General features: G+C 39.4%; 2 protein-coding genes across 4 annotated transcripts in view; both read left to right on the top strand.

Annotated features, from left to right (window-relative positions):
* The window catches only part of ano5b (anoctamin 5b), a 33136-nt gene extending 32382 nt beyond the window's left edge, over positions 1–754 (top strand). For all 3 annotated transcript variants that reach the window (XM_088295399.1, XM_088295398.1, XM_088295400.1), the window contains 2 exons: positions 146–251; positions 353–754. In XM_088295399.1, coding sequence (XP_088151525.1) covers positions 146–251; positions 353–577 — 331 coding nt within the window. In that variant the 3' untranslated portion in view covers positions 578–754. The remainder of the gene's footprint in view (positions 1–145; positions 252–352) is intronic.
* A 2499-nt stretch (positions 755–3253) lies between these two features.
* On the top strand, positions 3254–14834 carry slc17a6b (solute carrier family 17 member 6b). The gene is made up of 12 exons (XM_088295401.1): positions 3254–4112; positions 5250–5505; positions 6166–6284; positions 7337–7451; positions 8185–8272; positions 8371–8457; positions 8847–8989; positions 9159–9308; positions 10317–10449; positions 10744–10854; positions 11965–12092; positions 12940–14834. The coding sequence occupies exons 1-12, from the start codon at positions 4039–4041 to the stop codon at positions 13279–13281; spliced, it is 1746 nt and encodes a 581-aa protein (XP_088151527.1). The 5' UTR covers positions 3254–4038; the 3' UTR covers positions 13282–14834.
* Positions 14835–14958: the final 124 nt, after the last annotated feature.

Raw genomic sequence — 14958 nt, 5'->3', positions numbered from 1 at the left:
GATCCCAAAGCTTGATTTTTGTAATTGTTATTGTTTTACAATGTCAAAATGGCTGTTGTGTAAATTGCCATTCAACAAGAAAGAAAGTAGTGACCTCTGAGTTTTGCGCATAATTCTTCATGGAACTTTTTGTTGGGTTTTACAGATACAGAGATTACCGCTACCCACCGGGTCACTACCGGGAGTACACTCACACCATGCAGTTCTGGCACATCATGGCAGCCAAAATGGCCTTCATTATCATCATGGAAGTAAGACCTGACTTTTTTTTCCAATCCAACAATTTAATCATCAAATAATCACAGTTTTGTGCTTAAACTTCAATTGCCTTGTGAACACTCTCCCTATGTAGCATGTGGTCTTCGTGGTGAAGTTCTTTGTAGCGTGGATGATTCCAGATGTGCCCTCGGACGTGAAGGCGCGATTTAAACGGGAACGCTACCTGATTCAAGAGTACCTGCATAACTATGAGGTGGAGAGACTCAAACTCCAGCTGAGCGCCAGCTTCATCACCGAGCCCCTCTCAGAGGTGTTGCCTGTGCCGGATAAGCATGAAGTGCTGTCTGAGTGCCTCTAGCTGACATTTTACATGTCACAGTGGCCTAGCCAAAATTTGGACGTTTGAGCTTTTGTGGTTTACCTGCTTTTGACATCCTTATGCAAGGGCTTATGTGTTTAGGCAAAATCAATGCTGCCCTTGTTTCTTTTTTCATGGGCATAATCACTTGCTCTAATGGATTCCTATATTAGGATCTGGGAAAAACATCATTACAATTAATATTTTGCATAAACTTCTCAAGTGCATGCAGTGTATCTGTGCCATAGAAAATATGAAGAGGTTGATGTGAAAATTAACAGCAATGAGGAAAAAAAATGTGCAATTCTCCATGTAATGCCTTCTGCCTTTGTGTAATTCACACCTAAGTAAAATGCGATATGTATTTATGGATGTGCAGATAAAACATATGACATTGTAATAACCCTTTAAATAATTTTAATTGTAATATATTTATCCTAGCATGTGATACTTGCAAAGAGGGTACGAAATACATGACTGAATTTGTCGGAAAAGCTGTATGTTGTATTGTTTGTATAATAGTAGTGGTGAAAAGAAGTCTTATCATTGTAAAAAAACAAAACAGTGGTACATTTCTTTCTGTCTAATATCCATGAAAATATGGCAAGAAAAGAATCACTCTGATCAATAAAATATGTGACAAAAACTTCCACTTAACTTTACAGCGCCTTGAAAAAATATTCATGTACTTTTCATATTTTGTGACATTACAATTGCAAACCTGAGTGTATTTTGTTGTGATTTTATTTAATAGACCAGCACCAATTAGCACAGAATTGAAAAGTAGAATGAAAATTGGATGCAGTTTTCCAAATTGGAGTCCACCTTTGTGTATTATTTCTCAGTATAAATACATCTGTTGTGTGAATACCTCAGAGGTTTGTTAGTGAACAATACAACTTTTTTTTATATAGCACAACAGTACACGAAGAACTCACCAGACAGATCAGGAATAAAATTGTGGCAAAGCTGGTTTCATCAGAAAAAGAAAACAAATCGCTATCTTTGAACATCTCGATGAGTACTGTGCAATGCATCATCCAAAAATGGGAAAAGTATGGCACAAGGACAAACCAACCAAGACATGACCATCCACCAAAACTAACCAAGTGTGACATGAGGAGTAGTATGAGAAGCAGCACGTGGAAATTTTGAAGGAACTGAAGAAATCCACAGCCCAGATGGCAGAGTGGCCACGAGATAAGTAAGTTGTGTACTCCATAAATCTGGCGTCTATGGAAGAGAGGTAAGGTCACCACTTTTTTGAAAGACTGTGGAGAATGATGGCTCCATAAAGTATTGATGGAGGGAGCCTGAAAACAAATGCACACTATATTTTTCAGATTTTATTTGCCTAAAATTTATAAAACTATGCATCATTTCCATTCCACTTCACAACTACTTGGTGCTGGTTGATGCTAAGGTGGGAATATATATATATATATGTATATATATATATATACATATATATATACATATATATATATATACACATACATATATATATAAATTGAGAGTTTTCAATTAAGTTGAGTTCAATGTGACAATGTGGATTCACTCAACGATGGAGACTGTAGAATCCTGCAAATGTGTTTTCATTTTGCTTTGGAACCGATAGTAATAAAGATTGCTTTGCAGAATAAATAAAGATGAAACGTCCTTTTTCTCATAATGCAGATGTGTGATGGAAAAGTTTTTTTCATTGTGAAATCTGCCGCAATAAATAAAAGTGCAGTTCCTTTTTCTTTTTTTAGGTTTTATATCGAAAATGTAGCCTGACACAAGTTGAAGGATGCTTCTCTGGTAGTAGCGGTTACTTTTCAAACAACTTATTTTACAGTGACGAAGCCTAAAGCTTCACACTTTGATATCATTAGTCACTGACTAGAGGCATTAAAAGTGAATATTGGACATTCTTCAAATTTGCAGATAAAACAATCACTCACAATTGGTTAAAAACACATTATAAATATGTATTTATATTTGCAATTTCATGTTTTTAAAAATTATCCTTTACATTAGAAGAACTCTGATTTCAAGAAATACGGAGTCAGTGACCTTATTCTTTCACAAACAAGAAATGATTTCGATGATATTGAGTGTCATTATCTTTACTTCCACCAGGTGGTAGTCTTTACCCATAAATGAAAGACTGATTTTTCCTCGTCACATTTGGGTTCTCAACTATGCAATAACAATACGCCTATTATTATATAATAATAATAATAATAATACCAACAATAAGGTTCATTATATCATCACTATTATTAATTTATTATTATGATTATTATTATTGATATTATTACCATTGCTTTTATTAATTACCATTGTTATATATATATATATATATATATATATATATATATATATATATATATATATATATACACATACATACACACACGTTCTGCTGTTTGTTGTTGTCGTTGTTGTTGTTGTAGTTGTTGTAGTTGTTGTTTTTCCCGAGGTTGCCTTTTTTTTTTATCTTAAAATGTGTGCATGCATCCGTGGGAAGGTTTGGCTGTCTGGGAGATGAACATGTGGTGAGACGCATACATTATTGATGAATTCCTACGCGGAGAAGAGGAGGTGGTTGGAGGGAAAATCCACTGCTGCTTATTTGGTTTCCATAGCACCGCCCTTGGGGGCTGCAGCAATCAAATAGGGCATTTCTATCCTTGTATGTTTGCGAGTTCGTTGTTTGGTGTTTTTCCCACATTCAGTTTAAAATCATCACAATAAAATCGCACCATCCAGTTATTTGGAAGCAGCATAGAAAACGAGTCAAATTATTCGTTATGAATCGTTGTACTGACATCAGCGAGTGATAAACACATGAATAACAGGGGGAACGACTGTTACAAATATATTTATATACTGTGTTGAACGGTGATTTTGGCCTTGTTCTTGCTGCACGTGTCCAGATGTTGAGGCTGTCGCTGACCTCGGTGCTGAACGCACCGTCAGATCAACCTGCGCTCAGCACAGGAGACACGAGAGGCTCACTCCCTCTTTGATTTTATACACGCAACTCCAAATCGCTTTCATCTACTATATCAGCTTGTCGCGGTTTCTCTTTTCTTTCCCCTCTCATTGTTCACTCTCAGGCGTCGTCCACACTCATTTTGTGCCTTTCGCTGCTTGCTGTTGGCCAGTTGCGCCTCCTGCTCTCCAGCTCGCCATCCAGGAGCGGAGTTTGTGCTGGATGATGAATGAAAGCGCTCACGTCGTCTGATCCATTTGACTTACAGAAGGTGTTTTCATCGGGAGAATTCATCGACAAAGAAGAGCCATCGTCTGGATCGTCGTCTGTCTGAACTGGTCTGCTCTATCACAACTTGGCTCGTTATTTACCCTGTAGCCGCCTTGGTCGGCTCTTCCGCGAAGAAACATGACGTGCAAGCAGTAAAGACCTCACTACAACACCGACGACAGCACGGGCCTGCAAATAGAGACTGGAAATGGAGTCCATGAAGACCAGGGCCACGGCAGGGATGAAGGAGTTGGCGGGGAAGACCCTGGGCCACATGCACAGGTAAGGGCACGATGGCTTCTCGAGCCTGATTCATCGTACCTGAACGGAAAGCTGCGAACACCTTACAATAATGATATTAATAAAAAATATTCATAGCTATGTCACATTTTTATTTCTAAAGGGAGATTTATACACCTGCAGGCCACCGACAAGTCATTTACAACTAAGAGAGCTCTGTAGGCACGCCTCTAGAAGTGAGAAGAATTATGCAATCGAGCCAATGTGTATGTGTGCGCGCGCGCGCGCGCTCACTTTGTTGGCATTGTCAGCGGTCAGTCCATTGATACAGGGCCACTTTGTGAATGTGTGAATATATAATCATAGGATTATGCATTTCCGTCGGCAACAAATATACATACGATAAAATACATATAATGACAATTTAAAAAAAAAAAAGACCCAGCTATAGTCAACCCCCATGCGCGGTACGCATCTTTTCATTTTCTTGACTGAGTGGGTGGGAATATTTCTCATCACACTGTACGCGATTTAATAAACATATTCAGTGAAACTACGTTAATGATAAGCAAATATACGTTTTTTCGTTCGTGGAATAAATCCCACATTAAATGAAATGGGTTCCAATTAAATAATGTTTATATTTTTCTTAATCGTTCCCGTTTTGAACATTCAAATACATTTGGATATATCCCAAAATTGCACTGAAAAACGAACGCTGTGCAAATATGCTGGTGAGGGGGCGAAAAAAAAGAGGGAAGACATTTGAGGGATGCCCACAGATGTGCGTGGGGAGCTGCTCAGTCCACTGAATGCCAATGAGCATAAAAGTGATGCTGCAATGCGGTACAAGGACATATTTCCATTCTTTCCCCGATCTACTCGAGATTTTTAAACTTGGTGACATTTCATCATCCCTTCGATTATTTATTTACATTTAAAATCATTCTTGGTGACTCACGAGACCCATACGGCCTTACTTTACACACCCATAGAGTCCTTAATTTATAAACCAGACATTTAAAAGAATAATTACATATTCCAGATTAAACCCAAATGAAACATAGCCTCGTGTTCTGAACTGTGATGATGGTGAAAATGGAGGCTGCGTTTCCCATGGTCTCCACGCATGTTGGTGCCGTCTGGTTCCAAGTGGTGACATGGCTGGGATCTCTGCAGGGTGATGGAGAAGCGACAAAAAGGCTCAGAGGTGATTGAGTTGACCGAGGACGGGCGGCCGCGCGAGGCCGCGCAGAAGAAGCCCCCTTTATGCGACTGCAGCTGCTTCGGCCTGCCGCGCCGCTACATCATCGCCATCATGAGCGGCCTGGGATTCTGCATCTCTTTCGGTATTCGGTGTAACCTGGGCGTGGCCATCGTGGGCATGGTCAACAACAGCACCATCCACCAGAACGGCAGGATCATCATTAAAGAGGTGTGCCCAACGCATAACGCGTCAGCAGGATACCCCACCTCCCCCCAAAACAATAGACTTTAGGACAGGAAGACAAAAAAATGTGTGCATGCATTTCATGATTTACAAGAAGGCCACGTCTCCAAAGGTGTAAAAACGATTTCCTATTTCGGAAAACAGGAAATTGGGTACATCTTATTAAAATAATAATTATAAAAAATAGGTCTCTGACGTAGATTGACATGCATAAGGGACCACATTACGTTTTAATATTTTACATCTTGTCAGATGGTAACAGGTTTGTTATTGAGGCCTAGTTTTATTTTTTATTTTTTGTCTTCATTTTTTCAGCCTTCCATGCATGTGTCCTGCAAAGCGTATAATAAAAAGCAACCTATGCGACTTTGTTTGCATTAATGCATACTCAAAATAAGCAACGTGTGACAAATTATAATAAACTTAATTAAAAAAAAAGGTAAAGCCCTGTTATGAATTCCGATTGGCATGAAATGACAACACCACATGACCATAGTGATTTAAAAAATATCACTCTTCCCTAAATGTAATGTAAGGATGTATTTTTTTCCAAAATATTTGACAAAAATAGTTAATCTATAAAACATCGTTACAAATATCATCAAAATGTCATGATTGTATTTTTTTCCCCGAATGATTGACCAGAAAGCCAAATTCAACTGGGACCCGGAGACGGTGGGAATGATTCACGGATCTTTCTTCTGGGGCTACATAGTGACTCAAATCCCAGGAGGATACATTTCCTCCAGGCTGGCTGCAAACAGGTAGGCGCCAGCTCCTCGCGTCACACCCGCTGCACACGTCACCGACCACAAATGCGCAGTGAATTTAGAAAGACAATACCCTGCTATTCATATATCTAGTTTGTTTTTGTCGTTGTTTAATTTTTATTTGGATGCTTGAACAATTTGTCATATACATATCCGCAAATGATGCGGGGCTGTTTGCGGCATGGGGCCGCCTTGCAAGCTGCGGGCATTGGCCCCCGGAGCCGGGCTTTGTGCCACCTGTTAATGAGCTCCCAAGGGGCCGCGGGCTCTAATCTGCAGGGGCGTGGAGAGCAGACCCCAAACGTGTTGGCGCTGAAAGGCCTTTGTTCGCTTGCCAATTCAATGCCATCCTCTTCGAATTGATTACGTTTCACGCTTAAACAATTTGATTGGATGACTAAAACGAAATACAGATTTAAAAAATTGGAATCTAACGTGCCAACGTTCATTTATTCATAATTTTATTTTTTAATTCAACATTGTAATCATTTTCGATTTTTTTTATACTGCTGTCTTCTGCGTGCTGTACTGCACGTGCCGCCATGTTGGTCCCGTGCCTACCACATGAGTCGACCAGATTAGGGGTGCCCGCTACCGAGTGGTTGACATTAAAGCCTGAAAATAAAATACGAAGGAATCAATGAGGAACCGATGAGGAATGAGACCAAATGAGGAATACGTGTACTGTATTTATCTTTAATTGTGCGTGCGTGTGTGCGTGGGGTGATTTTTTTTAGACGTGATTTTTTGGGGGAGAGGCAGGAGCTCCGACTTTGGTTGCTAGGCGACACTAGCGATGCGATTTATCTGTGTTAAATATTTATCTCGATGATGTGCTACTGAGCCATTGGAGAAGAACCAATGTCAGTCACTCTCGTGGAATTAAAAATTAGTCGGCATTAATGATACAATCACGACTTTATTTAAAATGTCAAAATCTGTTTCAAGAGCTATATAAGGGCATATAATGCCATCCTTATGATAAAATATTTTTTGAGTGAACAGAATACGATGTGTTTTTTTCCAAATGCGTTTGATCTTTTCAGGGTGTTTGGCGCCGCCATTGTGCTAACATCAATACTCAACATGTTCATTCCCTCGGCTGCTCGAGTCCATTATGGCTGTGTCATTTTTGTTAGGATACTGCAAGGACTGGTGGAGGTAAGGAGCCATAATTGCAAAACCATCCACACTTTCCCATGACTTAGCTGTGTATGATGTTTAGCTATGAATAACAATGATTACAGACATAGGCCTGTTTGAATTTTACACAATGGAAACGCAAAGGAGTGTAAAGTGCACTTGATATTCAGCCTGTGAAATCCGAGATGGGCTATATTGATTTTGTCCACTACAGCTCTTTGGCATACCGCCTACTTTTCCTTGACTGTACGTTCACTACAGAAACATACTGTCATAATTGTGACTATATGTCTGTCCAGTTCTATTTTTTTTGTAGTTCATTTAGTCATCTTCAACAAAAAAAGAAAAAGAAAATCCAGATTTGCAGATTGTATGACTCTGCACAAATCTCCAATGCTTTAAAAGTGAGGATTTATCAGTGATTCTAACATACGCCATCTTAACCTGCAACATTAAAAGGATGCAGCGCCGTCTTCTGTATTGATTATGTCGGCACAGCTTTTTCAAATTAGCATTTGATGAACGTTTAATTTAATAGCAGCACAGCTGCTTTGCTCAACAAACAAGTTCATTAGGTATCATTTGTGCGGGCTAATTACTAGGGTGAAAATGTTAATCTTTGTTCGTTATTGATAACCACTAGTTGATAGAAAAGAGTCGGCGCTCAATACTTAACTCATATCAACTTGTATGCTTTTGCACGAGGAAGAAACACTTTGCTTGACTTGTATTTCTGAAACATTTCATTTAGGGAGTCACCTACCCAGCCTGTCACGGAATTTGGAGTAAATGGGCTCCTCCTCTTGAAAGGAGTCGTCTGGCCACCATCTCTTTCTGTGGTAACTATTGAGCACATTATCTTATACGGGAAGACTTTCAGTTCTGAGTGGCCTTACATCTGCTCACGTCTTTCTTCTTTTGTTTTGCTTCTTCTCAGGCTCCTACGCTGGTGCTGTGATTGCAATGCCTCTGGCTGGGATACTGGTTCAGTATACAGGATGGTCTTCAGTGTTTTATGTCTACGGTAGTGTTAACTACAGCATTTACATTTACATTGAATCATAGAGCTTGGTTAACTTTTAATTATATCACAAAAAAAGGAAAATATAATCAGGAAGGTTGAACATCAATCCAGCCACAGTGAAAGTCGAATGGATTTTTACCCGGGCAGACCAAGTATCGATTTATTCTACCAATATTTTGGTGTACCAATAACTGCGCCCCTATCTTTCTCTCTGTACTGGAAACAGCTAACTGTCCTGTGTGACCATGATTCCCTCAGGCCTTTTGAAAAGTCTGTCAAACAATGCGTACAAAGTATAAGCACCGTTACAAGGGGAAAAGGGTCAAAAACACGTCTGCGGTGATCTTGAATCCTGATTTTTTTTTTTTTTTTTTGTCTGTGATGTGTAGGATGCGTTGGCATCATTTGGTACATGTTCTGGATATTAGTGTCTTATGAGAGCCCTGCTGAACATCCGACCATCACTGATGAGGAGCGCTGCTACATCGAGGAAAGCATTGGGGAGAGTGCCATGTTAATGGGTCCTGCTGAGGTGAGGAGAAAGATAACCAACAAAGCCAACATCACTGCCGATGAACAGTAATTAAAGTATCAGTCAATAATTAAGCTTGACTACACGTCCATTAACTGAAGCATGCTGGTTTGTTCTACATGTCCATTTATAATAGTGAATTAAAAGGCCGAGAAATAATCTCTTACAGAAATTCAAGACACCCTGGAGGAAGTTCTTCACCTCAATGCCCGTCTATGCAATCATTGTGGCCAACTTCTGCAGGAGTTGGACATTTTACTTGCTACTTATCAGCCAACCGGCATACTTTGAAGAAGTCTTTGGCTTTGAGATAAGCAAGGTAAATGAAGCTATTTCATGCATGATAGATTGAAAAAAAAATTTTAGGAGCATGGAAGACATTGCTCTTGGAATAAATTAATAAACTTTGGCGGACGAACAAGGTTGCATGACATAACAAGGCCACAGCAGTTCACAAATAATGGCAATAATAAGCCAACACACAGAACAGCACTAATGACGGACACACCAACAGTATATTCTAATTAGTTACATTTTGTTAATGTGTGGTTTGGAACAAAGCACAGGTGAAACTGAGGAAGTTTGTTTTGTTTTTGTTTTTAGGCCTTAAGTTAAAACGGTTAAAAGTTAAATATAACTGAACATTACTTTGGGGGTGATTCTTTTGTATGCCACCTGAGGGAGCCCTTGTACCATTGATGGGACTTGAACCATACATTGAGAATAACTGATTTAGTTGGTATACAGTAAAAACCAACAGTTGGGTTAGTTTTATAAAAGAAAGGGTACATATAATTGATAACTGATTAGGGTATGGCGTTGAGATGAGAAATGGAAGACAGCGTGTTCTGTGATAGTGTATCAAAACAAAATTATAGCGCAAGAGTCACAAACAACATTTTCCACCCATATTGGGCCTTATTTCCGTACAGCGCAAAAGTCCAAGCAATAAATTAACTTCTACAATGATTCAGAGGTATTGTCCCATGTTGGTGTTATATTTATGAATGAAATCCGATGACTTCCACCACGCACGTCCATGACGCGCCGAATTTGTCAGCCTGCACTCGATCAAATACACTATAATCGTTTTAGACCACCTACGCCTTGAGTTAGAAGACCTGCTTTTTGCGACTCTAAAATCTAGTAACCAAATTTGCAGATGTGCCGGTAGGCCCAATAGGAATGCCCAGTAGGGTGTAACACATCTACCAAATTTGCAAACACGCTGAACGAGATCAGGACCCGTTATGTGAGAAACAAATCAGTGCCAAAAGCTAATAGGAATGACTGTTTTTCATACAAAGTATATTCCCTGTGACTGTAGGTTGGCATCCTGTCTGCGCTGCCCCATTTGGTGATGACCATTATCGTGCCCTTTGGCGGCCAGCTGGCAGACCACCTGCGCAGCAAGAACATCCTGTCAACAACCACAGTCAGAAAAATCATGAACTGTGGAGGTGAGAAGACTCAACTGAGGGCCAAGTATCAATTTTCACACCTCTTTTTGCACAGCTAAAGGGTGTTACTGTCACCGTATTGGATACACGGTGTTCATTTTTGCTTTGGTGATCAGTGCCGGAGTGATGCTCAATACTTGTACACATGCAGTATGTGATTGTTATTGTACATTGATTTAAATTCTGCCCGTTATGTAACTGCGTAATTCAATTGGCATTGTGATGGGCAACAGCCTGTGTGCTTTGTGGGCTTTAACGTGCCAGTGTATGAGGCCTGCTGTTCGTCTATGTTAGGATTTGGCATGGAAGCAACGCTGCTGCTCGTGGTAGGATACTCCCACAGCAAAGGGGTGGCCATCTCCTTCCTGGTGCTTGCAGTTGGCTTCAGTGGATTTGCAATATCAGGTTAGTAGATGTGAATCTAACATCAAATATCTGCCAATAGAAATGTCCTGAAATTTTGACGAAAATTAAAAAATTATGCTGAGGAGGGGAAATCAGATAAAAAACAGAATAACTTTCTAGATATGTACTGTGTAAGTATGGTTCTACGCAGCTGCACGTTACAACAACTGTAATAAACATATTGTTACATGAACACTTTCTGATGGTGTTAACCATTACATGAAAATGTGAAAATAGTTGTTACAATAAATATTCTGATATGTATGTATTTGCTGTAATTATATGTATGTTCTACATATATATGTTGTCGGTTACATAGGACAGAAACAACCACATTTCTAATTTTAGCTCAGCCTGTAAATGTTTCAGATAGCCCAAATCAATTTGTTGTTGTGTAAGTGTCAGTAAATAAAGCTGTCAGTTTTAAAAGACATTTTCTATTGCAGAAAAGCAGGTTATCTCTTCTAGGTCCAGTATAATAGCAAACTGCACTATTTAAAAAAAAAAAGCACAGTTGATTTTTGTGTTGACTGGATAGACATTACAATAAAACAACGTTATGCCTCTCTACGGTGGTCTAAATATGACAGAATTTTGGACAGCATTTGCTCTTTTCTTTGTAAGGAATCACACGTTGGGTATTTATTCAAGTCCCGATGTGTGTTTGTTGCAATTTGTTGACATAGCATTGCAAATAAATGTTGACTTTATATCTACAACAGTGGTGCAAGTCGAAATCTAATTGCTGTACTGCCAAATCAGCATATAAACAGTTTATAGTAGCTAGAGCGCAATAGGAGGATTTTGACTGTGTGCAAAATGTGACTGCCTGTTGTTCTTGAGCTTTCTCCTGAAGTGTTAAATAATTCAGAGGCAATGGTCTCAAGAGATTTGTCAGGCAGACAGAACGGAGCAGCCACTCCGAGTGGGGGAGCGGTTCGAAACATGGCCAGTTATTGTCTGTTCCTCTTCTTTCATCCACCACTGTTGCTTTTATTACTTGATGCTTTACGATAACTCCCACTATTTGATTTATAAATTTGGTCGCATAGACCCTTCATAATGTAGATACAAATCCACCTCATTGATTCCTTCGTATTTTATTTTCAGGCTTTAATGTCAACCACTTGGATATCGCGCCGCGCTATGCCAGTATCCTCATGGGCATCTCTAATGGAGTGGGTACCCTGTCTGGGATGGTGTGTCCACTTATTGTTGGTGCCATGACAAAAAACAAGGTAAATCCCTTTTCGGAGACGCAGACCACTTGACCCTCTTTCATTCCATATTTAAAAGACCGCCACAAAATACACATTGGACTTAATCTAATCACACATGTCTGCAAAGCAAAAAAAACATTCGTGATCTGACAAATGTTCTGTCTGTCTTTATATTCTACTTCAAATAAATCCAATCTTGACAATCCATCATCCAAGAATTACCGAACATCAGTGCTATAAACAAAACAGTATAACACAGATCCCAACTGTGACATCTTCCTCGTCAATATGAATTCATAATATGATAAATACATTCTAAACTATTTTTGAATGCAGATCGTTGCATATGTTTTTTGCGTGTGGAGCTTGACTTGCGAGTCTATTCCTGTTTCCGCATTGTCAAGTGAGGTGTGAGCTACCCTGATTTGAATGCATATGAGGGATGGCGCTTGGACTGGCTGGGAAAAGGTTACATTCCATCCCACAACGGCACAAAAAGGCGCAAATGCCCTTTACACCCAATTGTACCCCCAAAGTCTGGCGAAATAAGATGAAGAAAAGAAAACTCCACCCACGTTAACAGTTAGATTGCACTTTGCGCAAGACTTGTGTCGGAATCGAAAATAGGGCCTTTTGTGCTTAGGCAGCAGGTCTTTCAGGCCCTGGCTCACCACCACCGATATTGTGCTTATTGTTTCCCACTGATGCAATTTCACTTGTTGTAAATTCAACATAAGGCAAAACCAGGAACATTTTCTTTTCATACACAAGTCAACTCAATGTGCTTCACACAAGCAAAGACACAACACCTACAAGCATTTCCGAAAACAAAAAGCATTGTTCTCTCCTCTTTTGTCCGCTTCAGACCAGAGAAGAGTGGCAGTATGTGTTCCTCATCGCCTCCATGGTGCATTACGGGGGCGTGGTCTTCTACGGGATCTTTGCATCGGGAGAAAAACAGCCGTGGGCCGACCCCGAGCTCACCAGCGAGGAGAAGTGTGGTTTCATCGACGAGGACGAGCTGGCAGAGGAGACGGGTGACATCACGCAGAGTTACGGTGCTTATGGCGGGCCCGCCAAGTCGTACGGCGCCACCACGCAGGTGAACGGAGGCTGGGCCGCCAGCTGGGAGAAGACGGAAGAGTACGTGCAAGAAGAGTCTCAGGGAGGAGGCTATGGATATGAGCAGCAGGAGGGATATTCTTAGACCGAACACGCAGCACACAATGATACATGTGTAGACCTCTTGAGTGTGTGTCAATATAGTCAAAAATAATATCGAATTAGAATAAAAAAAAAACAAACTCCCAATCCCATTGTTGTTGTTTGCACACGAAATATCAGTTTAAAGTATAAACGAAAAGCTACTAAATGGTTTTTGATTCAAAAGATGTGTAACACATATCAAATTGGCAACCTGTAAATGTATTATTATGCATATGGATAATAGATATAATTATTTGGAGTGATATTGTGTTTTAATGTAAAAATTCTCATCCCATCAGCAGAGGCTTTCTCATAAAAAAAAAAAAAATTAAAAAAATGACAGAAGCCCATCGGAAAGCCCTCATTAATCATACAAAAGACATAAAGGTCTAGAAACTTGTCACTGCACAGCTTTTGAAACAGAAACTGACCACCGTCAATATTGATTGTACCGTATCACTCCTAAGAGCACATTCTTTTTGTTGTTCCGGTGTAGATATTTGACATGTGACATTGTAACTTGTGATTGGTAACACTGCATTAAGGTATGTCTTTCTCTTTCTGATGTTTGCGCTGTGTGCTCCATTTTGTAACATGGTAAAGCGGTAAAGAGTGTGATGTTAGCAATCCCAGCAGTGTAGTGCAAGAAGTGTCGTTTCATTATTGCAAAAAGGTTGGTCGCCAAACAAGCACATATAGAAATATGACACACGTCACCGATGCAAAACCGTAACAAGATGCTAAAAGCGTGTTTTTTTTGTTTTTTTTTTGTCAAAATGTTTCAATGTGATAAAAATGTATTGAAGGGTCGGTCGGTGCAATGCAGAGACAAATTAACCTGTCAGAGTATCAAAATATTAGAGCAGCACAATAATATTAAAAATATTGAAACTAGAAAATGCACACAATTAAAGCACATTTTAGCAAATAAGAAGATGTTATATAATAGGGATGATGTGAGCATTCCCAAAATTATATTGATGTTTACATTTATTGATATTTACAGTAAAGTCTAAAAGTAATATACCAGTAAAAGAATGATTTTACATCAAAATAAATGTCCTTTTGATTATTTGTAAATACAGAGATGATACATACTATTTATTGGCCGATTACGTGTGCAAATATCCACATGTAACAGATATCAAAGAATGGGCTGACACATTCCACCTTAGAATCGCTCAAGGGCCCAAAATTCACTCTCAGTGATGGCCATTCATCAGCACTTCACAATATTAACGTGTGTGAATGAGTATTTATGCATGAAACTTTGTGGTATGACTTTTATTTTGCTCATTTGCCCCCCCCACTTTAAAAATTTTTTATCCTCAGAAACTGTTACTGATGTTTCCATTTCTTCGCACAATTAACCAAAGGGGAAGAGCAAAAATGGGTTTTTTTCCAAGAAAGTTGCATTTTCTAAGCGAGCAATGACCATCAGCAACAAAGTTGCAGTCTGGACCACCAGTGTGCAAGTGGCACCAAACATCTCTCTGTACTGTACAAAGCAATAAATCGATAGTTACAGTTCGGGTCCAATCCTGAACATCACCATTTGTATGCATTTGTTCAAAATGTCTGTCATTTTTTGTGATAATCATTGAAAAAAATGCACACAGAAAGAAATAAACAAATACAGACAGAAATAAATATATGTATAAAAGAATGAATCAATAAT

This window comes from Idiotropiscis lumnitzeri, chromosome 5 (assembly GCF_059441095.1).
Source record: "Idiotropiscis lumnitzeri isolate Australia: NSW breed Sydney's pygmy pipehorse chromosome 5, RoL_Ilum_1.0, whole genome shotgun sequence".
In the NCBI taxonomy this organism is placed as follows: Eukaryota; Metazoa; Chordata; class Actinopteri; order Syngnathiformes; family Syngnathidae; genus Idiotropiscis; species Idiotropiscis lumnitzeri.
Note: the sequence above shows the minus strand (reverse complement) of the source record. Positions and strands in the feature narration are given on the sequence as shown.

Coding starts and splice junctions, on each gene's coding strand:
- slc17a6b (XM_088295401.1), top strand. CDS start 4,039: ATGGAGTCCATGAAGACCAGGGCCACGGCAGGGATGAAGGAGTTGGCG. Junction 5,506..6,165: donor GCAGGATCATCATTAAAGAG/GTGTGCCCAACG, acceptor ATGATTGACCAG/AAAGCCAAATTCAACTGGGA. Junction 7,452..8,184: donor TACTGCAAGGACTGGTGGAG/GTAAGGAGCCAT, acceptor CATTTCATTTAG/GGAGTCACCTACCCAGCCTG.